The sequence below is a fragment of the Lucilia cuprina genome, chromosome 2 (assembly GCF_022045245.1).
Source record: "Lucilia cuprina isolate Lc7/37 chromosome 2, ASM2204524v1, whole genome shotgun sequence".
NCBI lineage: Eukaryota > Metazoa > Arthropoda > Insecta > Diptera > Calliphoridae > Lucilia > Lucilia cuprina.
The window spans coordinates 25,039,035-25,066,421 of NC_060950.1; the positions used below are offsets into that span (position 1 = coordinate 25,039,035).

The 27,387-nt window shown below is 31.0% G+C and overlaps 2 protein-coding genes across 14 annotated transcripts in view; both read right to left on the reverse strand.

Annotated features, from left to right (window-relative positions):
* LOC111687584 (CD109 antigen-like) overlaps positions 1–23,425 on the reverse strand; it is a 47,864-nt gene extending 24,439 nt beyond the window's left edge. For 8 of the 13 annotated variants that reach the window (XM_023450030.2, XM_046945041.1, XM_023450028.2 and 5 more), the window contains exons 1-4: positions 23,161–23,425; positions 17,906–19,240; positions 17,577–17,838; positions 17,247–17,514 (exon numbers count right to left, since the gene is read on the reverse strand). In XM_023450030.2, coding sequence (XP_023305798.2) covers positions 17,247–17,514; positions 17,577–17,838; positions 17,906–19,240; positions 23,161–23,225 — 1,930 coding nt within the window. In that variant the 5' untranslated portion in view covers positions 23,226–23,425. Of the gene's footprint in view, positions 1–13,110; positions 13,325–15,570; positions 15,782–16,979; positions 17,158–17,246; positions 17,515–17,576; positions 17,839–17,905; positions 19,241–23,160 lie in introns of all 13 variants that reach the window. The other 5 variants (XM_046945048.1, XM_046945044.1, XM_023450027.2 and 2 more) reach the window with 4 other exon arrangements.
* On the reverse strand, positions 2,631–4,823 carry LOC111687585 (probable cytochrome P450 313a4). The gene is made up of 7 exons (XM_023450031.2): positions 4,666–4,823; positions 4,138–4,335; positions 3,872–4,060; positions 3,739–3,808; positions 3,402–3,684; positions 2,916–3,342; positions 2,631–2,846 (listed from the first exon to the last, which is right to left on the reverse strand). Exons 1-7 carry the CDS (start codon positions 4,814–4,816, stop codon positions 2,686–2,688), a joined length of 1,479 nt encoding a protein of 492 aa, XP_023305799.2. The 5' UTR covers positions 4,817–4,823; the 3' UTR covers positions 2,631–2,685.
* Positions 23,426–27,387: the final 3,962 nt, after the last annotated feature.

The window sequence follows — 27,387 nt, forward strand, 5'->3', positions numbered from 1 at the left end:
AGATAGATAGATAGATAGATAGATAGATAGATAGATAGATAGATAGATAGATAGATAGATAGATAGATAGATAGATATAAAAATATCTCATGTTTTCCTTAGTAGACCGTTGTTGCTTGCTTTAAAGGACATTAAGATACCAGAGTCGGTGTGGACCTATCTGAAGTAGTACCCAGCAGTTCGACAAAGAGTCATTGCTTTCGAAAAATACTGTAATTTCCACTAGTTAGTTAAACACCTGGATGATTGTAATTCGTATGTTTTTGGGGTATTCGTCACGAATGTACCCTTTGTAATCGAGAATAAAGACAGTCGTCACTTTAGTGTCCTCTTTTTTTTTGTACTTTCGAAAGTAGTTATTTTACCCATCTTTTGGTCAATCGTCACATTGATGTTCCATAGTATTCTAGAGAGTAGACAATTGAAATTTTTGACCTTTATTTCCATTAATATCTTACCACCTGTTGGCTCCAATTCGCATGTTTTGAGCCATTCATCAAGAATAAAAGTAAATCGTCACTATCCTAGAACTCGTTCGAGTCCTAGTTTTATAGCAAGAAAAGTAGAGCCAGTTAAATAGCTAGTAACGTGGCTGACTTCCAAGAACCCATTTGGAGATTACCTTTGACTATTTTTGACCGTATTTTGACTGTCTCTTTGTAGGGTGTAGAGTGACGATTGACTTCCTCGTAATCGAGAATAAAGACAGTCGTCACTTTAGTGTCCTCTTTTTTTTGTACTTTCGAAAGTAGTTATTTTACCCATCTTTTGGTCAATCGTCACATTGATGTTCCATAGTATTCTAGAGAGTAGACAATTGAAATTTTTGACCTTTATTTCCATTAATATCTTACCACCTGTTGGCTCCAATTCGCATGTTTTGAGCCATTCATCAAGAATAAAAGTAAATCGTCACTATCCTAGAACTCGTTCGAGTCCTAGTTTTATAGCAAGAAAAGTAGAGCCAGTTAAATAGCTAGTAATGTGGCCGACTTCCAAGAACCCATTTGGTGATTACCAGCCTTTGACTATTTTTGACCGTCTTTTGACTGTCTCTTTGTAGGGTGTAGAGTGACGATTGACTTCCTCGTAGGACAAGCCCATGATAAAATGGTTGGTCACCTGGGTAGTCAGGTGGCTAGGGGCCACCACAAGTGGTAGGTTAAGTGGTCAGTTCGGGAATGTTCCGTCGAACTGCTGGGTAGAAACAAAATTGCAATATACATATACATATACAACAAAAAGCAAATACATAGAATTTGTGGCTGACGTTCAAAACCAGTCAACGATATAAAGACTACTTTGCAGACTATATGTGAGTCAATATTCCTGACTAAAGTCTTTCGTATAGATATTCACGATTAAATAAACATTAAATTCAGACTATAGTTTCATCTATGGTCTAGTCTTTAGTTAAGCAAAACCCTAGTTTGGGCGATAAATTAGTCTAAAGGACTGTATATAGTCCACATTTTAGACAAACGTATATACATGACACAATAGTCCACAGTCTAGACTAGAATTTAGCTTTTACTTCTGACTAAAGTCTTCGATTCAAGTATATAATAGATTACTGGTCTTAATCGAATATATAGTCCAGCTAGATATCTCAGGCTATAAATTTATAATGTAGTACTTACTACCGTTGCCTTACTATAGTATCATCTATATTTCTTACTATAATATAGTCTAAAATCCTTACTATAGTCTAATCCAACTATAATGTTATCTATAATAAATACTACAGTTTACACAGATTAAGGCATACAAGAGTTTGAAAAATTTTCAATAATTTTATTGTAAAACTACGAGTCTATTTTGTAAATCATGTAAATTTTAAGGTTATAATTGATTTTATTAGGAGAGACTATATCTTCAATACAGTCCAAAGAAATAATTGAAAAATTTCGTTAAATTATCCGACTGAGTATTTGTTTAGCAATAACTTAATTGTGTCGGTGGCTGTATGATAATTTGAAAAACCGGTTGAAAACATCTGTGGATTCCTCAAAAAAAATAATAATATCTAAATTTTTCATCTCTACCACACTATATTACGGAGGGTATTATGCGTTTGTGCCTAGATTTGTAACATGCGTAAGGAACAGATCGCAATTTTCAAGATACTTTTCGGCACAGTGACGAAGCCATTTAAAAAAGGTTGAAATTGGTTCTTTATTTTACCTTGAGCAGCACTAAGTTCTATTAAAGCACAAATGACACTGACAATTTTTATAATGTAAAAAATGTCTTCAACAACCAAAATTACAACCATTAATTTTACAATGAAATTCAGCATTAGTGATTTATACTAGAAGTACAGCTAGACCCCTATCGACCTGTTGTGCGCTTCTTAACCAGCATCGAACCCATCTGCTCCGATCTACCAGACAAAAACACTAACCTACCGGAGGCCACTTAACATACTTTTATATAAAATATATAACATATTAAAATTTTATAACGATCAGCCCATGTTTGGTCCTAAATCCCATATAATATTAGTGTTTCATCAATAAATTGCTTAAATACTTCGGAATTAAGATAAAACTCAATATAAAAGTTTATTTGACAAAAATAAATATTTTTTTTTTACTTGTTAAAAATACATAATTAGTTTTTCCCTTTTATTTTATTGACTTTTTAGGCCAAAATTACAATAATTTTTCTTTCAAAATATTATTGTTATACCCGTCTCTCTAGATGAACACGAGGCTCTTCCACTATTTTTAAAGACATATGATTCTCACAAATTATATCTTCATACTTAAAATCTGTTGTAAATTTATACGTTTTTATAAGTTTTGCAAGTGAAATTTTAAAAAATGTTTCAGCATATCTCGAACCTAAATTATAAAGAAAGAATTTATGAAAAATACTTAGGTGATACAATTCCCAGAAATCTATTTACTTACCAATACAAGAACGTTGTCCTTTGGTAAACGGTATATATGCAAACGGATGCCTTTCGGCGACATTTGCAGGTAGAAAGTTATCAGGATTAAAAGCGTTGGCATTGGGACCATACAGATGTTTACTACGATGCAAAGTATAGAGGTCAATACAAATCATAAGACCAACCGGTAACTTCACACCATTGCTGAGGATCAGATCCTCTTTGGTAACTTTGCGAAACACCATTGGTATCGCGGGAAATAGTCGCATTGTCTCTTTGAAAATCATATCTATATAAGTCGCTTGCTCCATCAATTCTAAGGTAATTTCGTTGTCATTAGAGGGCAAGAGACTTGATACTTCCTCATAAGCACGTTCCTGATAATGCGGATGCATGGCCAACAATGCGATTACCAAAAATAATGTAGTAGATGTAGACTCAAAGGCCTTTAGAATGAATTAATTTAGAGGTATTTTCTTTGAATGAAAAGTATTTTTAAACTTACACCAAAATAGATATGAGTCATTTGGCTATTAATTTCATCCATACGTAAAATATTCTGTTGAACTCCCATAAAAGCAAAATCTAAAACGCTATTTATTTCGGGTAAATAACTGGGATCTTTAGTATCATTTCTTCGGATAATATCGACTGATTCTCTGACAAGTCTTCGAAACATCTCTAAACCATCTCTTGCAGTTGTATACAAATACTTCTCAGCCAATTTGCATATCCATTCAATCGCCATGATTTGACTAATACAAGTATCAGCTACAAACTCTAGTAATCTAAAACAAAATCATTTATAGGAATAAAGTTCAGCTTTAGTTAAGTTAACTTACGCGTGAGCATGTTTTGCCATAATGAAGGAGTTAAATTCCGTCTGCTCCAAATTTCTTTTCAGAGTTGTTTCTAAGAAGAAATTTATTTTTTAAAATAATGAAAATTTAAAAAAATAGTTTTAAAAAAACTTACTGGAAGCAATTCTCATGGTAAATGCCCGAAATATTACCAACAAATCAACGTCATCTCCCTTTTCTTTACTTTTCTCGATATCTTCTATCACATTATTAATCTCTCTGTGAAAAAGATTAAAAAATGATTTCAAAATTGAAGGTGAAAAGGCCTTATTCAGTACTTTACGATGTCTACTCCAATCTGGATCTGTAAATTGTAATTTACGAACATTTTTAATTTTAATAACAATTTCAAATAATTTAAGAATTTCAGTGTCCAATTACCATTTTGAGATATTAAACCTTCACCGGTTATTGTAGTAATTCCTTTGTATACAATTGGTTTATCAATGCAATTTTTCGACGTGAAAATATCCTTTAAAACTTCTGGATCAGTACTTAGAAATATCGGCCATATTCCCACCCACATTACACAGTTTGGACCATACTTATTGGAATAATTATAAAAGTATTGAAGACCCTCTGTAAGAAAATTACTATATTAATTCTATACATGATAACTGATTGATGATGATTTTTTAAGGCGAACATTTAGCAGCGAATTTGGATGCATATTCCTTATTTTAAAAAGGAAGTGATAGTAAACCATTAATTAGATATTTCACAGGTCGGTTTGTCATGTTACCTACCATAGACACTTAACCGGTTAATAAACCGATAACTCAAAATTATTCGGTTATTCGAATAAAAAGAAAATTAATATCTATTTTCATGATATCTATCGGTATAGTTCGTCATGACCGACATTATACATTCTTAATAGTTTTCTATACTTTTCACTTCAATCATTACCTTTTCTCGTTACAAATTTGCCAAAGCCACGCCATGTATGTAATCTATTCGAGTTTACTGTATGAGCTAATTTTATAAATTCTCTTATATACCAAAGATATATGATCCAAATAAACGATAAAACTCCAACCGTATATATAAATAATTCCATTTCAAAGAATCTATAACACTAATTCTAACCAAATAACTGAGCTTATGTTGCGCGTTAAAGTTTCTCTTATATAGTATTTGTAATTGAAATCAAATCTAAGAAGGTACTCTATATAAAATATTAATTAAATTAAGTACAAAATCTATATAAGTATTTTTGAATAACCAATAGAACTATTTCAATAAGTTCTTAAATATAATCCATTAATTACAGGTCATTTGCCAAAAATGACCTGGCTCGACATAATTTCTACAGATCAATATGATTGAAAGATATATACAATACAATTGCTTACTTAAAGCTGTTAGGTTTCCTTCCATTATGCGTAATCTAATTTATTATAAATAATTTAAAATATCATTTTAAATAGTTAACCATGTATTAGCTAATTAACATAAAAATTAAAAAATAAAACAATTATGAACTTATTAGAAGTAATAACTTAGTTAAATGTTTATACCCTTAACCAAAACAAATAAATTAAATAATTAATAACTTTAAACGTACTGAACGATTGAAAAGAAGATAGGTAGATAGATAGATAGATAGATAGATAGATAGATAGATAGATAGATAGATATTTGTAATTTCTATAATATAATTTTCCGACCCTATAAATTGTATATACTATGGATCCTTATAGATAGCGAAGTCGATTTAGCTATGTCCGTCTGTATGTGTGAAGGAATGTCGAAGTGCTTTACATGAGTACCTGTCATGATGCCCTACCTAACGGTGTTCTTTTTCATCCACTGGGGAGACTTGAACAACGGTGTACCATCGCCCCTGAATCCTTCAATGAAGAACTCAGGTGGCAAATGAATTGGGACGGTCCATCTACAAGCACTTTGCTGAAGTACTTGAGCTATCTAATTTCTGACCATTGCTGCCACGTTGCTTAAATTCCGAGATGTAAAACATCACTTCCGTTTACAACCACGCAGATGGGACGGCCTCTGTTGCAACAGCTCCTAGAGACGTAACCGGTGGACCGAAGTACGAATCCATCAAATAAGCCGAGGACTTTGTTCTTACTCACAGGGACACACTATGGTAATTCTGATATGAACAGAGTATACTCTGAACATATCTGGACAAGGAAGGAAAATTCAATGGTATCACTTGTATATGATACCTCTCAGCCATCACCATACAACCAAGCGACATACAACACATACATTATAGGTAGACGGGTGGGATGAGGCTTGCCGTACCTCACATTCACTCCTTACCATATACAAATAATACCAACTCATTTCCAACGCTTAGTCCAACAGTCACTCCTCTGCGGGGTATCTGTTGTTTAGGCAACAGCACCGAACTTATACCGAAAAATTTAACATTAACTTACATCAGTCTTTTAACCACAACTTACTTTTCCCGCGAATTTGGTTTAAACCACAGCCACTACGTGGATCCCGAAGAAACCTCAACCAACTGACAAGCCAGAACATAGTCCTGCAGGCAACTAGCCATTGTAGTATCAGATTATGCGGTGCTCTGGTTTGACCACTTTCAATCTATGCAAGGACTAAGCCAGGCAGTAGACTGTAACTAATTTTTAGTCCCGGCAACCCCTTTATTCCCCGCGATTGCTATAACACCAAAGTGGAGGCTTCACCAAGTTAACATGCCCCGGGGGAAGTGTATGTTGATATCAGAATTTTCAATAATTCTGTCGGAAATACGAACGAATAGAACGCTATTTAAAATCGGCCCAATAAATAAATAACGAATATAAAATCCGTGACCCTCTCTGAAATTTGTAGAGAGACAGAGTTTGCAAACTAAAAAAATACAAAAGGTACTTTTTGAATATTCTATAATATTGAATTTAGAAACATGAAATTAAATGTGTAGAGTCGGGATTAGGTGAAAACCCATAAAAGGGAACTTTTTGGCACTTTTTCGTTATTCAAAAGGTACTTTTTTGAATTTCCTATAATATTGAATCCAGAGACATGTAAACAATCCCGGAGTCCTTTAACAGTACTTTTTGAACTGTTTTTTTTTAAGAAATCATGGTGAAGGGTATATAAGATTTGTTTTGTTTTTGTTTAAATTTTTAAACAAAAACTTAAATGTATTTCATACCCCGTTCACATGATGCAATTATTCGTAATTCACGCTCTTATTTATCATTGAACCCCCAACTACGTACTGAGTTACATGATTCGCCATACAACATTTCTGCTGCGAATTACACAAACTTTATGTAATTCAGTTTCAATTACCGTATGAATTACGAACGAATGAATGTCATCTTGAATTTTTATCAAGTATTTATCAAAATCAGCTGGTTGTTTTCATTGGTTGAATATGAAAATATAATTACAAAATAATGTAAAAAAATATGTTTAACTTAATTGTTTAAAATAATGTAACAAACGTAGTTTTGTATCATACAAACACATAAATATTCCAAAAAATCGACAAAATAATGAATGAAAAAACAAGTAGGAAAGTATAGTCGGGCATGGCCGACCATATGATACCCTACACCATGAGTATATTTTTACAATTTTTACTTTTATAAAATTTTTATTTTTTGTAAAGAAACTTTTATGTTGAATATTACCATAATTCCAAAATATTTAAGCCATTTATTGATAAAAAAACTAAAATTTCTAAATGAGGCTTTATATAGGTCAAATATGGGCCGATCCTCGGTAAATTTGGGAAAAGGATATATTTCTAAATAACAGTTAGTTTTGTTGAGTTTCATTGCGATACAAATGGTTACAAGTCAATTTTAGACGTTTAAGTCATTTTTGAAGGGGGGTTTGTATGGGGGTTAGGGTCAAATATAGGCCGATCCTTACGAAAATCTGCAGCATCATTTATACTTATATAAAACTTATTTGTGCCAATTTTTAGAGAGATAGCAGTATATTTGACGTAATTATAGCATAAAAAGTTCAAATCGGGAGGTACGGTTGTATGGGGGCTAGGTGAAATAATGGACCGATTTCAACCATTTTCAATAGGCTTCGTCCTTGTGCCAAAAAAACATGCTTGGTCCAAATTTCATCAAATCATCTTGAAAATTGCGGCCTGTAACTTGCGCACAAGGTTTACATGGACAGCCAGCCAGCCGGACAGACGGACGGACGGACATGTCTTAATCGACTCAAAAATGATTCTGAATCGATCGGTATACTTTAAGGTGGGTATTGGACCAATATTTTTGTATGTTACAAACATCAGCACAAACGTATAATACCCTCCCCACTATAGTGGTGTAGGGTATAAAAACAACATGACAATGAACAGTCAAACGAATTACGAATGTGTAGTAGAAACAGGTTCATTATTCAGAGGCCAAATTAAAGGCCCAGACACATCCAATACTTTGCGTCGAACTGCTACAGGCAGCTTGTGTTTACTGTGTGTGTTTTAATGAGAGCAGTCACAATCCAAACGTCAAACTTATGCATGATGTACAAAAGTTGAAAAATATTCAACTTTGGCGTACAAAACAGAATAGAACAAGTGTGAATGTATAGTTGGGCGTAGCCGACCATCTAGTCAGTATGTATGTTAAAATTGGGGATTATTTAAAAAAATAAAGCATTTGGTTAGTTTTTTAACTTTATTTCGGAATATTTTTCCTTTTTTGGCAAAAAAAAGAGAGATTTTTTTAAGAGGGCTAAAAGGGGAGTAGGATCTATCTATCTATCTATCTATCTATCTATCTATCTATCTATCTATCTATCTATCTATCTATCTATCTATCTATCTATCTATCTATCTATCTATCTACCTACCTATTTCATGTGTTACAATCAGCACAGACCCATTATACGTTCACCATTAGAAAGTCATTATTATTTATTTTATTATTTTGGTTATGAGTAAAAACGTTTAGCTACGTAATTATTTCTAATAAGTGCATAATTGTTGTAAATTTTCAATTTTAATATAAATTAGCTAATATAGGGTTAATTGTTTAAAGCGTTACCATTAACTATTTGCAATAAATTAGATTTAATTATATTACGCATATCAGAAGGAAACCTAACAGCTAAAAGTAAAAAATTGTAATTCATTTAATCATATTGATTTGTATTAAAATGTCGTACTTATTAAAATAGTTCAGTTGGTTAATTAAAATAATTATATAGATTTTGTATTATTTTATCTAGTGAACCTTCTCTAATTTCATTTCAATTAGAAATTCTCTATAAAAGAAACTTTAAGGCGCAACATAAGCTCAGTTAATTAGTTAGAATTAGTGTTACAGTTTCTTTGAAATGGAATTATTTATATATACGATTGGAGTTTTATCGTTTGTTTGGATTCTATATCTTTGGTATATCAGAGAATTTATAAAATTAGCTCTTACAGTAAACTCGAATAGATTTCATACATGGCGTGGCTATGGCAAATTAATAACGAGAAAAGGTAATAGTTAAAATGAATAGTGTAAAAAACTATTAAAAAAATATTTTATCGGTCATGACGGACTGTACTGATAGCCTATATCGGTTAGCTTTCATTGTACGGATCTTTGAGAAATCACAGAAAAAAATAATAATTTTCTTTTTATTCGAATAACGTTTTAGAAAGGTTTTGTTATTTCTTCTCTGATTCACCCTAATATAGCGTGAGCAGAGCAGCCTATGCTCTTGCCTGCATATTCAGATTTCATGACGAATTCTTAACGAATTTTATGATTCGAAATCTGTCCTAAATATTCGCCTTAAAGAATCATCATTTATCAATTCACAGTGGATGTCGTAGCTTAATTAATATATTAATTTTCTTACAGAGGGTCTTTTATACTCTTATAATTATGCTAATAAATATGGTCCAAACTGTGTCATGTGGTTAGGAATATTGCCGGTATTTCTAAGCACTGATCCAGAAGTTTTAAAGGATATTTTCACATCGAAAAATTGCATTGATAAACCAATCGTATACAAAGGAATTACTACAATAGCCGGTGAAGGTTTAATATCTCAAAATGGTAATTGAACACTGAAATTCTTAAATTATTTGAAATTGTTATTAAAATTAAAATGGCTCGTAAATTACAATTTACAGATCCAGATTGGAGTAGACATCGTAAAGTACTGAATAAGGCTTTTTCACCTACAGTTTTGAAGTCATTTTTTAATCTTTTTCACAGAGAGATTAACAATGTGATAGAAGACATTGAAAAAAGTAAAGAAAAAGGAGATGGCGTTGATATGTTGGTAATATTTCGGGCATCTACTATGAGAATTGCTTCCAGTAAGTTATTTTGAAAACAGTTTTTTTTTAAATTTTTATTATTTTAAAAAATAAATTTCTTCTTAGAAACAACTCTGAAAAGAAATTTGGAGCAGACGGAATTTAACTCCTTTATTATGGCAAAACATGCTCACGCGTAAGTTAACTTAACTAAAGCTGAATCTTATTCCATAAATTGTTTTTGTTTTAGATTACTAGAGTTTATAGCGGATGCCTGTAGTAGTCCAATTATGGCGATTGAATGGATATGCAAATTGGCTGAGAAGTATTTGTATACAACTGCAAGAGATGGTTTAGAGATGTTTCGAAGACTTGTCAGAGAATCAGTCGATATTATTCGAAGAAATGATACGAAAGATCCCAGTTATTTGCCCGAAATAAATAGCGTTTTAGATTTTGCTTTTATGGGAGTTCAACAGAATATTTTACGTATGGATGAAATTGATAGCCAAATGACTCATATCTATTTTGGTGTAGGTTTAAACATACTTTTAATTTAAAGAAAATACCTCTAAGATAATTCATTCTAAAAGGCCTTTGAATCTACATCTACTACATTATTTTTGGTAATCGCATTGCTGGCCATGCATCCGCATTATCAGGAACGTGCTTATGAGGAAGTATCAAGTCTATTACCCCCTAATGACAACGAAATTACCTTAGAATTGATGGAGCAAGCGACATATGTAGATATGATTTTCAAAGAGACAATGCGACTATTTCCCGCGATACCAATGGTATTTCGCAAAGTTACCAAAGAGGATCTGATCCTCAGCAATGGTGTGAAGTTACCGGTTGGTCTTATGATTTGTATTGACCTCTATACTTTACATCGTAGCAAACATCTGTATGGTCCAAATGCCAACGCTTTTAATCCTGATAACTTTCTACCTGCAAATGTTGCTGAAAGGCATCCGTTTGCATATATACCGTTTACCAAAGGACAACGATCTTGTATTGGTAAGTAAATACATTTGTATAACCGATATTTACATGAATTTTCATAATAAATATTGAAAAATTAATATGAAATCTTTTTTTTATAATTTAGGTATGAGATATGCTGAAACATTTTTTAAAATTTCACTTGCAAAACTTATAAAAACGTATAAATTTACAACAGATTTTAAGTATGAAGATTTAATTTGTGAGAATCATATGTCTTTAAAAATAATAAAAGAGCCTCGTGTTTATCTAGAGAGACGGGAATAACAATAATATTTTGAAAGAAAAATTATTGTAATTTTGGCCTAAAAAGTCAATAAAATAAAAAGGAAAAACTAATTATGTATTTTTAACAAGTAGGCATTGCCGGCCAAATTTACCCTACACAATAGGGATATTTTAAAATTATTTATTTTTTCATAAATAAACTTTTATATTGAGTTTTACCTTGATTCCGAAGTATTTAAGCAATTTTTTGCTGAAAAACTAATATTCTAAAAGTGTCTTTATATGGAAGTTAGGGCCAAACATGGGCTGATCCTTATATCATTTGAAGAAGGTGTATCTTTTCCTTATATAAAAGCATGTTAGACGACCTCCGTTAGATTAGTGTTACTATGTCTGTTAGACCTGAGGTGATGGGTTCGATGATAACCTGAGGTTCTAGGTAAATGTTGGTTGTTGTTTAAGATATTTTGTAATGGTGATTGGTATGGCCCTAACATTACAAATTACAAAAAAATATATAGAACTTAGTGGTGCTTAAGGTGAAATAATATGCCGATTTCACTCATTTTCAAATGGCTTCGTCGTTAAGGTAGGACCAATATTTTTGGATTTTACAAACATAAGCACAAACGCATAATATTGTCGTGAAGGGTACACGACTAATTACCCAGCAGTTCGACGGGACAGTCCCGAACTGACCACTTAACCTACCACTTGTGGTGGCACCTAGCCACCTGACTACCCAGGTGACCAACCATTTTAACATGGGCTTGTCTTACGAGGAAGTCAGTCGTCACTCTACACCTTACGAAGAGACAGTAAAGAGATGATTGCCTCCGCTCTAGCTTACAAAGGGGACACTGTCTCGACAACTGTCTTCATTCTCGCTTACAAAGAGTTTATTTGTGACGAAAGACCAAAAACATACGAATTGAAGTTAGCTCTCTATAATACTATGGGACAATAATGTGACGATTGACCCGAAAGATATAAATTTGAGTCCACCACAAGATGGCATATTAGTAGAAAATACAAAAAAAAAACAACTTTTAAGAGTATAATCTCTAGGTTACTTTGGGACAATAAAGAGACGACTGTCTCCGCTCCCGCTTACAAAGAAGACACTAAAGTGACGACCGTCTTCATTCTCGATTACAAAGGGTACATTCGTGACAAATGACCCAAAACATACGAATTACGATCATCCAGGTGGTTAACTATTAGTGGAAATTACTGTCTTTTTCGTATGCATTGACTCTTTGTCGAATTGCTGGGTATTATACAGCCACCGACCCGATAAAGTTATTGCTAATTAAATACTCGATCAGATAATTTTACGAAATAAAACAATAATTTCTTTGGACTGTATTAAAGATATAGTCTCTCCTGAGCATATCTTATCAATTATATCTTTTAAATTTAAAATTTACATGATTAACGAAATAGACTCGTAGTTTAACAATAAAATTATTGAAAATTGTTCAAATGATTCGACTGCTATATGCCTTGATCTGTGTAAACTATAGTCTGGATAATGGATAACATTATGTTAAACTATATTATAATAAGAAATGTGGATGAGACATAGACTATAAACAAACTGTAGTTTATTTATAGTCTATGCTATCTAGCTGGATTATATATTCGAATATGTATTATATAAGTGAAATGTAGTCTGAATATAATGTATTTTGTATGATGCGAAACCTTTTTTTCTAATATAAAGCAATATTAAAAGCGAAAACATATTTATAACTATTTTTACATAAAATACTTCGTTATTTACATTCTATATAAATTTTACTTAAAATGTTAGTAACAATTGACAAATGTGTTATTAACTTTAAATCTTTGAAAAAGTTTAATTAAATCGTTTGATATCGTACTTATTTATTTTGTTAAAAATCCAATTTTCAATGAACTCTTTGCGTATTTTCGGTTCTACATTGTTGACCGATATATCATCAGGTAAACCTGGAGGGCCTGGAGGTCCTGGAGGACCTAGGGGTCCTGGTGGACCAGGGATACCTGGACGCAAAAAAATTGGTCGACCAACACCCCCAAAATATGTTGGTCTATAAGGTGGTAATCGTCGAAACTCTGAAAATCATAAATACAAGATCTTGAATTGTCAATATATGGAAATAAATTAGAATATTACATACGGCTTATATACAAACCATCAACATATTTTTCGACCATATGCTAACCTTCACCAGCTATGTGATGGTCTACACAGGGAAACTTTTATTGGGATATTTTTGATTTTTTGTGTGAGAGAAAGAGAATGAAATATCAATCGTTTCTCCCAGGGTATGGAGTTTCTTGTACTTGGAAACTTGTTTAATTATATTCTAAACCACTTTAGTGGGGAGGGTATATTGGGTATGTGCTGATGTTTGTAACACACAATAATATTGGTCCCATACCCACCTTAAAGAATACCAATCGGCTTTACATGTCCGTCCATCTATCTAACCTTGTAATCAAACTACAGATAGCAATTTTTAAGATAATTCAATACAATGGTACACGATCCTTTATTGTCCCAGAGACGAACATATTGAAAATTGTAAGGATTGGTCCATTGTCTCACCTAGTTCCTATATAACTGAACCCCTGAATAGCACTTGTAAACCTTGTAATCAAACTATAGGTCGCAACTTTGGAAAAATTTGACACATGACATTATATGGTGCCGGAGACGAAGCGTATTGAAAATGGTTAATATTGGCCATAGTTTCACTTAGCACCCATACAACGGGCCTTTAAGTTAAGAAGCGTGCACACAAGCATCACTTGGATACACAGACGGAAGGACAAATCGACTTAGATAGTGTTTTAAGCCGATTGGTACAATTTAAGGTGGGTAAACTTATAATACTTTCCCCACTATAGTACTGTAGTGTATAAGCTTAATATTTATATTGAGTGATTTGTCTAATTACATGTAAGCGATTGTGGTAAGTACTTTGATCTAGTGACATTACTATTGTGTAAATAAATTTTAGCATTTTAAACCATACTTGTTAATGAAAGTTTATGCTGGGATCATATTGATTTTTAGAATAAATTCTATGGGGTCTTAAAGCAATTACTGTAATAACATTATTGGCCATATAATCTAGTCTATAGACTAGTCTATAGTCCAATCTATAGTCTAGTCTATAGTCTAGTCTATAGACTAGTCTATAGTCTAGTCTATAGTCTAGTCTATAGTCTAGTCTATAGTCTAGTCTATAGTCTAGTCTATAGTCTAGTCTATAGTCTAGTCTATAGTCTAGTCTATAGTCTAGTCTATATTCTTGTCTATAGTCTATTCTGTAGTCTAGTCTATAGCCTAGTCTATAGTCTATTCTATAGTCTATTCTATAGTCTATTCTATAGTCTAGTCTATAGTCTAATTTATATAGTCTAGTCTATAGTCTGGTCTATAGTCTACTATATATTCCGGTATATAGTATAGTCTTAAGTCTAGTATGTACTCTAGTCTGTAGTCTGGTCTAGAGTCTCGACTATAGACTAGTCCATAGTCTAGTCTATAGTCGAGTTCATAGTCTAGTTTATATAAATCTTTTATGTGATATAAAAAAACGTTGTCGAATATCTACTGGAATTTTCTGAACAAACATCAGATGCATTATGACTGTATGGTGTAAAGCGGATAATGTAGAAAGTATTTATTACTTTATATTTATGTTAGCAAAGGAATATCTGCAATTATGTTAATAACTTTAAATTTATAATCAAGTTTTTTTTTTTTTTTTAATTCTCTAATATCGTACTCATTAATATTTTTAAAAATCCAATTTTCAACAAATTCTTCACGTATTTTGAATTTTGCACTGTTGGCAAATAGAGTATCTTCAGGTTGACCTGACAAGTTCTCCTCCAATCTTGGAGCATCTGTACGAAATGACGTAAGATGACCTCTACGTAGTTGTGGTAAATCTGAAATTTTGTTTTCAATTGTAAATAAAATAACCAAAATTGTCTTAATTATTGTGGATCAGAAGTGATGGAACTTTCGACTGACTCCTTATGAGAGTCCAAGCTTTTGTTTATAAGTTTTACAGCGATATTGCTGATCTGAACGATCAGCTATGTCAGCAGCCTATTTCTCCCTAGCCGAACTTAATGTTAGCTAACAAAAGTATTAAAGATTTGATGCTTTATATTAATTAGATAAATTTTAATCAGACTCGTGTCCACGGACAGAAAAATTTTTAATTTTCTTTTTTATGAAACATTTAGATGAATAACTTCACAATTTTTTTTTAACAAAGACAACACAATTCCACTAATAAACATTTTGCTATAAACATTAACTAAAATAATTCTCATACTTGTTAAAATTATTGAAAATCCAATTTTCAATAAATGTTTTACGAATTTTTATTTCAACATTTTCATAGGATTCTGAATCATAGATAGTAACGCCATGTCCTATTCCTTTACGATTCATGTGTGTTCTGAACATAAAACGTCCGCCGCCACTTCGCAGAAAGGGAGATTCATACAGTACGCGATTTTGGTAGAAAATAGTGTGATCGAAATCTGTAAGTTGTTTTTTTGCAATATATTTTTTAGATTTAGTACTTAACTGCTTAACTGGAGATATTATGTAATAGAAATTGATATAGAATTTGTATGAATGATGTATATGGGGTTAATAAAACCAAAATGTATAAGCCTGTCATAGAATTCTGATACTCTTGATCGGAATAGGATTCTGTTACAGGCCTCATAGAATCGTTTTGAAAATTATACAATAAGGTATATGCAAAATACACACTTAAGTCTTGATCGGAATAGGATGCTGTTATAGATCTAATAGATTCGTTTTCACAACTGTACAATAAGGTACATGCTAAATACAAACTTAAGTCTATCTCTGATCAGGGGATTATAAATATTCTTATAATAATGATATAAAAAGCAATACTACCACTAGAACATTACAAAATTTGTATGAATAATTTTAATTTATATTCCTACTTGTTTAAAGTATTAAAAATCCAGCTTTCTAAAAACAATTTACGAACTTTTCTTGCTAATTTTTTTTAGTTTAGGTGGCAACGCCTTTATATTAAATTTTTTTTTGGGAATTATCTGAAGTTCTATAGAAATTGGCCTCAAGTTAAAATATCTATAACGTATTTTATCCAAAACATTCCTTTCCCATAACATCTGGAAATTTGATGAATCATAGAATCTTTCATCAAAATAATCATAATCCCAAAAATCGGCTAGAATGAGATAAATTTGATTTTAAGAAAAGTTTTAAAATCTTTTTCTATATTCGCTTTTTTAACAATTTATCTACCAATTTTCTAATAATTAATTCAGATCTGAGTACTTAACACCGTTTTTGTGAGTCAAATAAACATTCGAATTGAAAAGAAATTTTGAAACTAAATTTCTCTATATTTCGACTCTTTTCTCGAAGCTTTACTATGCTTTCATCTAGAGATTTTGAACCCGGCGCAAATCTTATTATAAATATAGTTCCCATTACAGTACCGATAAAAAAGGTTCCAAATTGGCCAGATGTTACGCTCAAAAAGTTCTTTTCAGTATATAAAATGTATATATCTTAAAAATTATAATAAAAATAAAAAAAAATAGAATGATCAAAAGTTATTTCTAAATTTAAAACATAAAAAGCTTAGAAAATAATTATTAATAGAAAAATAATAAATATTTGAAATCTTAAAATAACCAGCACCCTAAAGTTTGTACATCTTAAACCAACCTATTAATAATCTTGTAAATCCATATATCGGAAAAATCTTTACGTATCTTTAAATTTAACACACTATCAGTAACAGTTTCAATAATATCGTTATCACTTTCATATCTAATGTCTAATAAGTCGTCAATATCGGGAGCAGCATCATTTACATAAAATATATCATCGTCGAAATTTATATCTTGGATAACAGGGATGATATTCCATAGCAAATTATTAGGCAGTTAAGAATTCTTAAAAAGTCTAAAAATAATATCATACAAAACTTACCCTGGGAATATGGATAATTGGCATTAGTTTGGGTAATTAAACCTGATGTTCTACCCGGATAGGTGCCGTGACCCTTGATATAAGGAGTCGTAGTAGCGTAAGAATTTAAATCGTTGATTATTTTCTCTGAATCTAAATCGTTGCCAGATTTAAGCAATAGCACACTTTGATCAATACCCAAAAGTCCCACAAATGATTCGGGATCAGTTTTAATATTCAATTTAACCTCTTCGCCAGGTTTAACTTGTTTTGGAGCAGTGATTTCAATCTAAAATAATACCAAATAAGTTTAAACTTTTTCTTTAAGATTTTTTCTTTTAATTTACAAACCTTATTCTGAAATTCTTTGGGGAAATTAAGAGTCATCTCTTGAAACTTCAAATCACCCTCAAGTACAAAATAAACATATAAATGTGATTCGGGAACCATTTCAAATGTGGGTTTAAATTTAATTTCATGAGACTTGCTATTTTCGGGTACTTTAACATATTCTTGTTTAATAATATTGCCACGAGCAACAACGGCATAGACATAATAGGGAATATCTTTGTTAGATTTAACATCGACTACAACATCTTGATCCAGTTTAAGACTAAAATTAGAAAAACATTTTCAATATATAACTTCTTAAAGTTATAAGTTATAAATCCACTACTTACTCATCGGTTTTCTTAACTAATTTCAAAGGACCCACATCCTCTTCACCATCTTTATTATCTTTGACTTTATCATCTTTATTCTTGCCCGACAAACTGGGAAGATATTTAGTTTGATCGGCATATGTCAATCTAACATTGTAATAGTAACCGACCGTAGGTATAGTGACCTTAAACAATGCCATGCCATTTTCGTCCAGATCACTAGTATACTCATGCTCTACTGGCTCTGGCTTATCTTTTTCATTATAATACTGACGATCTTTGCCGATTGAAAGCTTGACCATATGTTTGCCATTCTGTACCGGTGAACCGTCAAGATTTTTTACAAATGCCTTCAACTCGAAGGGTTTATTGGCAACATATTCGTAGACATTTTGCGGTACTTCAATATTATAACGTGAACGATGTATATTTACCGAAGCGGTTTTATTTTGTTTATTGCCAGTATATTCTTCGGTCATGACAGCCAAGACATTAATAGGCGGTGTGTAGGAGTAATAGCCATAGCGATTATTAAAATCGGGTTTTTCCAAACCGAGATCCTTTTCTAAATCAAATTCAACATGACCCTTGCCATCTACCTCAATAACTTTCTCCGTTTTAAGTTGTCCATTTTGAGCATCTATTGTAATGGTAGCTTGACCCTTGACCGGTTTACCATATGTATATTTAGAACGTAATGTAATTTTCAGGGTGTCTTCATAGGCAATATCCTTTGCGGTCTCTATATCAACACTAAATTTGGGCAATACATATTTGTCAACATCAAATTTCTTTTCGGTTTTAGTATCATCTTCATTGGGTCCCAAGTTCACTTCCATTAGCCATTCACCTAAAACTGGTTCATCGGATAATTGAAATTCTCCCGTATATACACCCTTCGTTAATTGAATATCTTTGATTTGTTTAACAAAGTTACCAGCACCATCTTTAAAACCTAACGTCAAGGGTTGTTCTAATTTTGCTGGTCTTGTATTTTCATCTAAAACAACAATACGATATTGCACCAAATCTCCCGGCTTATAGACCGCCTTGTCAGTTTGTATATACACTTTTGGTTCTTTATTTTTAAAATTCAATTCAGTAGAGTTTTTGAATATTAAACCTTTAATACCCTCCGATTCTAAGTGATATGTGCCTGATTTTAAATTAGGTATTTCGAAGTTTACGACTTCGGTATGGGAGGGCGAGATTTCGACGGTTTTTTCTTCATTGTATGATGGTCCCTTTATGCCTACTTTAATTGTAGCCGGTTCTGAGTTTTCATGCAAAGTAACACTGACAGAGTAATCATAATGAGATTGTATTGTGCCAGGGGCCACAATGGAATAGAAACTGTAAATAAAAGTAATATAGTAATTAGTGAAAAATGTATTATCTTTATTATTAATATATATGTATAAACGAATCTGTGAAGATGTTTTTGCAATAAAAGATTTAAAGATTTACTTTGAAATCAGCATATTTTTTAAAACTTAGTCATAAGTTGTTCTATTTAAGAAAAGCAATTTTTAAACAACGATAAATGATCTCAAAGAATCAGCCTTTAGCGAACTATTAAAATCGTATTGAACTGTACCTTGTCTCATATATACTTAAGCCATTTATGGTTGAAAACATTTAAGTCAAATTTTTATTTTTTATAGGGGCTAGGGTCCCTATAGTAATTTTCTGAGAGGAACTTTTTATGGGGGGAAATCGTGAACCTATATTGTCTATTTTCGAAACTGTGTCAATATAAAATATCTATGCGAAAATTTAGCTTGCTAGCTACTTCCATTTTGACTTTATTGTGTTTTTAGCACGCAAACGTACGGACGTGGCTACATCTTAGTATTTAATACGGACCCAGATATACGGACCATACATACTTATATGTATATACTTTAATGGTACCTAGATAAATATTTTTATGTATTATAAACGGAATGATGAGGGGTATAAAAAGCTTGGGCTTGTCTTGATATTGCATTCTCGGGCCAGTTTGGTAATTAGATCCGATAAATGGACTACCAGTACCATAAATTTTATACTGCACTGACTATTTAACAACGTTTGCGGGTAATAACTAGGACTTGGTCACTTTGTGAATTAAACCTCGTGATATAAGCTGAACATTGGAATGTAAATGTATGTATATTTAAAACCTGATATGGATGATGTCTAAGGTTGGATAACTTATAAAAATGTATACTTTGGTGTTTGGGTTGAAAATTCTGTGTTATTCTTACATGATCGAAAAATGATTCTTACATGATCGAAAAATGAGGCAAGTATAACTTTACTTGGGTCCAAATTAGGTCCCTTTGTAATGTGTTTACTGCAGAATATGTTTAGACGAAGAAGAACAGTGTATTGGAATCCCAATATCGGGATACCGGAATTTTCGGGATTTATAAATCTATAATATAAATAAATTTTCAACAAATCTTAATAATTTACCGACAAAAATAACATTTTCTATTTCATATTACAATATGAATACATTAAGTATGCGTATACTAATACAGAAAGCTTTTTTTATTTATTTGGTCTATAGATTAATGTAAATCCTTACAGACTAAAGTTATATACAAATTTTTTGGAATTTAAATGCAAAACAATTTTTCTTTTTATATTAGCATTACTTTCCGAATAATCTTTTAAATGATAACATTTGTAAAAATTTTCACATATGCGGCGAAAGGAGTCGTTGTTAGCATACACGGAGCTATAGTACATTATTTTCAACGGTTGAAAGTTACGGGTTGGTCGAGATGGGACATTAAAATTAATTTTACCAAGCAAGAACTCCGATTCAATATCACCACGGATTAATCCAAGTTAAAATGAAATACCCAGCATTAATCTACGACTTTTTAGTGTTGGTAACTTTATTAGATTGAGTCTGCTTTCATAAGACGGTAGCACGAGTGAATTCCAGCCAAGACCACATAAACAAAAAATTAAGAATTGCTTTTGAATAGTTTCAATACTATTTGAATGGATATTATAACAGGGATCCCAAATAATTGATCCATATTCAAGAATAGGACGAACCAAAGATGTATAAAGGTGTTTAGTAATGTATGGGTCAGAAAATTCTTTCGACCATCGTTTCATAAATCCGAGAACACCATTCGCTTTATAGACAGTTAATGCAATGTGATCACGGAAATAAAGCATTTTGTGAAATTTTTGGAAAACAAATTAATTCAAAGTACTAAAAATAAAAAAAAATAGTTATATAAATACAGTGCTTTCTAAATGCACCACCCATGTGACCAACCGTCTTGAGCTGAATATCGGGTTTTAATGTCCACAAGGGAAACACTACAAAACTGGTCTATATCAAGTATAGCCATCGTAGTTCCAGCTTTTGCCAAGTTATTAGCAATATTATTTCCAGTTATATATCGCGTCCTCTTACCCAAATAAGAGAATTATTATCTCGCCATCTTATTAACAGGTTTACTGATATACCCATATCCGATAGTATCAATGTCTATTTATTGTCCTTTTTATATTTTACACCACTTTAGTCGGGACAAACCCAATATACCCTCCCAATATTGGGTTTTTCCCGAGTAGCTCATAATTATGTTTAATATACTCGTGTATCGACAAAAACCGGCACAACTAAGTTTTATACTAGGCTTGAAGACCCTATTAAATTTCAGGCCTCTTTTTACCCAAGCCTCCTTATAAACCCCCCCTTCTGCCATAGTGAAATTCTGCGTAAATACATTTTATGTGACCGTAAATTTATCCTCCAAATTTTATCAGGGTCGCCTCATATTTCAGCTTGTAAGTTAGTAGAGTCTTCTTAAGTTAATTACTCAATGAATAATGTCATTCGATTTAAAAATAGTCCGAAATGTTTAAAATTTTATGATACTGCTTATTTTTATTAAATATTTTATAATATAAAATTAGAGGAAATTTAGATTTTAAAATCCTCGGGATTTCATTTTTAAAATTTCCGGTTTTCGGTACTTTCAAATCCCGAAAATTCCGGTATTTTCAGGAATCGGGTATTCCCGTTTGGCATCCCTAGTTGCATCGTAAAATCGCTTGCGGTACAATATTATTCTATTTTATGCTTAATTTTGTGGTGACCGCAGAGCAAGTAATATTGTGTGTAGATGATCTATTTATGATTTATGGTTGATGTACACTTTTTTAATTAGCTTCCAATCGCTTTTGAATAAGAAACAATTTTAGATCTTTCAACTGCTTACAATACCCAGCAAAAAAAAAAAAGAACATCCAAAGAAGCGAAAAAGAAGTAGAATTTACTCTATGGAAATACTGAAAAGGATCTGAAGAACTGATGATTTCAACACAGGCACGTCATAGGAGGGATGTTTTTTTTTTTATTTGATTCCAAATTCACCACATCTGAAGTGATTTTCAGGAAGTAATTTTATTGATTTTTTTTAATTAGGAAGTAAAATTGTAGTATTATAGAATACAACTAATTTCACTTAAATAATACTAATATAAATAAATAAATTACCCTCATTTATCAATCAACTCTAAAATAAATTGGTTTTAATTAAGAAAAAAATCAGTTCGCTTCTTTGGAAGTAAATAAACACCACTTCCACAGAAGATAAGCAAGTTCACTTAGTGCTACTTTTGAAGTGGTGATAAATGTTATTCTTTTGGAAGTACTTCGTTTTATTTTTGCCGGGTATGATATAAACATATAGTCATCATATCGGATAATTTTTTAAGTACTTATTGCTCACTTTTAGGTCTTCAAAAGGAATCAAAAAAGACTCAGTTAAGCTGGGTATAGACAAGTTTTTGTATTCATAAGATTATTTCAATTTAGTATAATTTTTGTATATTATCAAGTTTGAACTTAAGTGTATTTATAATGAATTCTTAAAGATCTTAAAGTTGGCTTCGTTTCTTTATCACAAACAGCTGATACAGCAAGAAGAAACAAAAACAATATTAAAATAAATTTAAATTTATACTCTTTGGGGGAAAAACCAGTTTTGACCTTCGTTGCTAACATAACTGATAACACATTAATTTACACAAAATAAAAAAGTGTCAATACACAAAAAAAAAAGATGAAACACACTTTTTAAAACTCCAAAAAAATAAACATTTATTTATTTGTTTTTATTTCGAACAAATAAAAATTCTTAGAATTTTAATTGTTTTTAAGCAATTAATAACAAATCACGTTTAACAATTAAATAAAAAAAATTAATTTATGATTAAAAAAAAAACAAATAATAATATAATAATAAACTTACCCGCTGGCATTAACAAATATTAATATTTGTAAAAATATTAAAGCGAAACTTAATGTTCGCTTCATGATTTTTTGTTTAATTTTCAATTTTTTTAACTCTAATTAACACTTGCAATTATTAATTGTTTTTAAATTTTGTTGTTATTTATTTAAAAAATTTATTTAAAATATTTATTAAAAAAAAAACACTTTAATAAAATAAATAAAACGACTCGCGACCGACCGGTTTCAAAATGTTTGTTTCTTTAGCATCAGATCCAAACTGGACTTGAGTTAAACTACAACTGAGTTTTATTTGTTATACAACGAGATACTTATTTAAAAGAAATCTGAGTTTTTTTGTTGTTGTTGTTTTTTTTTTATTGATTCTAGTGACTAGTCTAGTCACTTAAAAAGCTCTTTATACTTTTTTGTATCTCTATCTCATGTTGTAAACACAATTAAGCGACAGACGGCATATAATGAAATGAAGAAATTTTATTTTAAATCTAATAGGAAATAAAACATAATATACGACCACATTTCGCACATTGACCCCGAATATTCATACGGATGTCAAAATTCCTCATTTTAGTATTTAATCTATATGGTTATGGTGTTACACCCACTATTACAAGTCCACTTCTCCTTTAACCAAATATTTGTATTAAACTAAATCTCTTTGTATCAAATTATAAATAATCTTGAATCTTATTACCCTATAGAATTATCATTCTGGAGACTAAGGTCATAAATATCCACCCCAGTCAATAAGTTTCAGAGATATACACACGTTTTGTTAATGCAGCAAAAAAAGGTTTATGGTTACATTATTTTAGGCTATTTATGTCCATTATTAACATTAAAGCTGTCGTCGCAAATCGTTATCATTTTGTTTACTCATCTTTTACTGGTCTGTATATCAATTAATTAAGAGTAAACAAATATTCTGCTTATCTTTTAATAACAGTGTTACCAGCAGTGCGGTTTAAACACTTTTCTCTTTGGTGATTCGATGGACGATAATATGTTTCTCTTCCAGGGAAGCATTTATTTTTTCTTTCAGAGACCCGCTTAATTATGCCTAACTTACAAGTAAAAATTTTCTTTACAGTAGAAATAAACTAGACAATATATTGGCAACATTGTTTACGACCGGCTTTTTCTTAATTGTATTACGAATAATAGAGCAAAACAAACAATTCAATTGGCGTTTTTAAATCGTTTCTACGAAAATTTAAGAAGAAAAGTAAAATCCCAAGTTTCTGACGTAATTTATGTTTACGTACTCGTATCAGTTAATATACATCTGTTGAAAATAATTTACAAGTTGCAGCGATAATCACATCTGTCATCTACCAGGTATGGAAAATAAACATTATTACAAATTCAAATGCATAAATATAGATAGATAGATAGATAGATAGATAGATAGATAGATAGATAGATAGATAGATAGATAGATAGATAGATAGATAGATAGATAGATAGATAGATAGAAAGATAGATAGATAGATAGATAGATAGATAGATAGATAGATAGATAGATAGATAGATAGATAGATAGATAGATAGATAGATAGATAGATAGATAGATAGATAGATAGATAGATAGATAGATAGATTTGATATGGACAAATTGTTTACAAAAAAAAATATTACATTAATTAGTTAAAAGGTTATTAGAGGTCAAAAAAGATAACAAAATCACATTTGTTACTCTTTTTTACTCCTTAGAAGTTCGAATTTTAAAAAAGTACCTAGCACCTTTCTGCTCATTATACCCTGCACTACTATATTGGGAGGGGTATTATGCGTTTGTGCTGATGTTTGTAACACCCAAAAATACTGGTTCCTGACCCACCTTAAAGTATACCAATCAGCTCAGAATCACTTTCACTTTCGTTAAATGTTAGTTTTATAGAACGATGAATGACACTACTAATTTTTAATGTGATCGGACCACATTTGACCCTAGTCCCCGTACAAACTCCCCTTCAGAAAATGTCTTGAAAGTCAAAATTCACTTATAATTTCTAACAAAACGATTAAAACCTACATAAATAACTTTGGGGTAAACGTAAATTCCTTTGCCAAAATTTATAAGGATAGGCCTATATTAAAACTTACTCCCCTATGAGCCCTCTTGTAGAAAATCTCTTTTTTGTCAATTATACGTAAAAATATCTCACAATACGGTTAAATTAAATGCTTTTTTTTTTAATTATCCACTTTTTAAACATACTGACTGCCGTAGGGTATCATATAGGCGGCAATGTCCCACTATACATTCGTACTTGTTTTAAGAGTAGAAACATGTGAATTAAAATGTTTGTTTGTATCACTAATTAATAAAGTTTACTGTTTTACATTTGTTACCCCCAAATGTACAAATTTCTAAAAATCCCTCTTTAGTGGATCTACATAACCCAAAAACACATCTTATGTCAAAATTTCTAATTTGATTCTAGGTTCAGCCGTTTGGACTGTGCGATTATTAATTAATCAGTCAGCATCGCAACGGTTTTATATATGTATATATAGAAGATAATCTTAATAGAGAAAAAAATCCTGTAAAAACAATAAACATCATTAAATTTATTCGATTAATCTATCGAATACCTATAACGTTAACATGTTAACATATGAATGATCATAACTATTTCATGTTGTAGTGAATGTATTTAAAATACACTAATTTTCATTCTCAGCACATTCACAAAATTAATAAAGAACTAAGATTAATTTTAAATAATAATTTATAAAAATCCCACTGATAAGACAAAATCTGAAAAATCCCCAATGATGATTAATCGTATAATAGTTATGAAATTTATTCGATTTAAACCGATGTTCATACACTCTTCTACACACTAATTTATTTAAATATATATTAGAAAGTAATTGTTAAAGATATGTATCTGTAATTTTATTGCCAAATATTTAAATAATGTAAATTAATTGAAAAATCAAAACAGAACTTCCAATGAAGCGAAAAAGATGTAGAATTTATTCTATGGAAGTATTGAAAAAGTCAAGCAGACCCAAAGACATTCTAAAGAAGTAATTTTTATGCTATTTTTTTGGAAGTGAAATTGTAGTATTATAGAATACAACTAAGTTGATTTAAATAATATTAAAACTGAATATGTTATTTTTTGGATTAATTTCTCTTACTGTCGTAATAAATAATATTTTTTTGTTTGTATTCTAAACATTTGTCTATAAATTCATTGTTTATTTTTTTGTCAATTAACTAACATACATATTTATATGAATTTATATCTAAAGAGAATTTTATACGAGTTTATTCACAGATTTTTTTGATAAATTTAAATAAATTTTAAAATATTATTTATGTATCGTTGCTGTTTTTTTTATTACTTAACCGGTATATCATTTATCATAATTAAGAAAGATTATATTCAACATTATAAGCTTAAGCATAGTGGGTCTGGGGATGGAATAATAAAACCCTGTATAGTTGTTCGGTGGGTATTATTCAATAGTACTATTGATTATTATTCAATAGTACTAAATTTGGTGAAAAATTTCATCAAAATCCCATATAGTGTAAAAAGGGGACCATATGCCACTTTTTTTTTGAGACGACCTCAAATTAAAACGGCAATACATAATTTTAATTTATTTCTTGGTTCGAATACTTAGATATGTTGGCTTTAGTTTTATTCCTTTCGATATTTCCTAACTCATTTTAATGTACATATTTTTGAAACTTTTCTCACCCATGGGGTAAATACGCCAAGGGGATGGGGTAGATTTGTTATTAGTAAAATAAAACATAAATATATAAAAACAAGTAAGAAACTATAGTCGGGCGAGGCCGACCATATAATACCCTACACCTGTATACGAATATAATGTGATTTAGTTTTCATAATAAAGCATTTAAGTTGAATTGTACCTTGCCTTAGATATACTTAAGCCATTTACTGTTTAATAAAACTGTGGATATTTAAGTAAAATTTTGAGGGGGGTTTTTTAGAGGGGCTATGGTCAAATGAGGCCCTATAATTATAAAGTTCATCAGGGTCATCAAGACTAGTATAGAACTTGGTTTTGCAGCTTTTTGTGGAGATACGACTATATTAAACGTAATTATGAACTTAAAAGCAATATTTGGCGGGTTCATTTCTATGGGGCCTAGGTGAAATAATGGACCGATGTTAACCATTTTCAATAAGCTTCGTCTACAGTACCATAAAAAATCATGTGCCAAATTTCATTG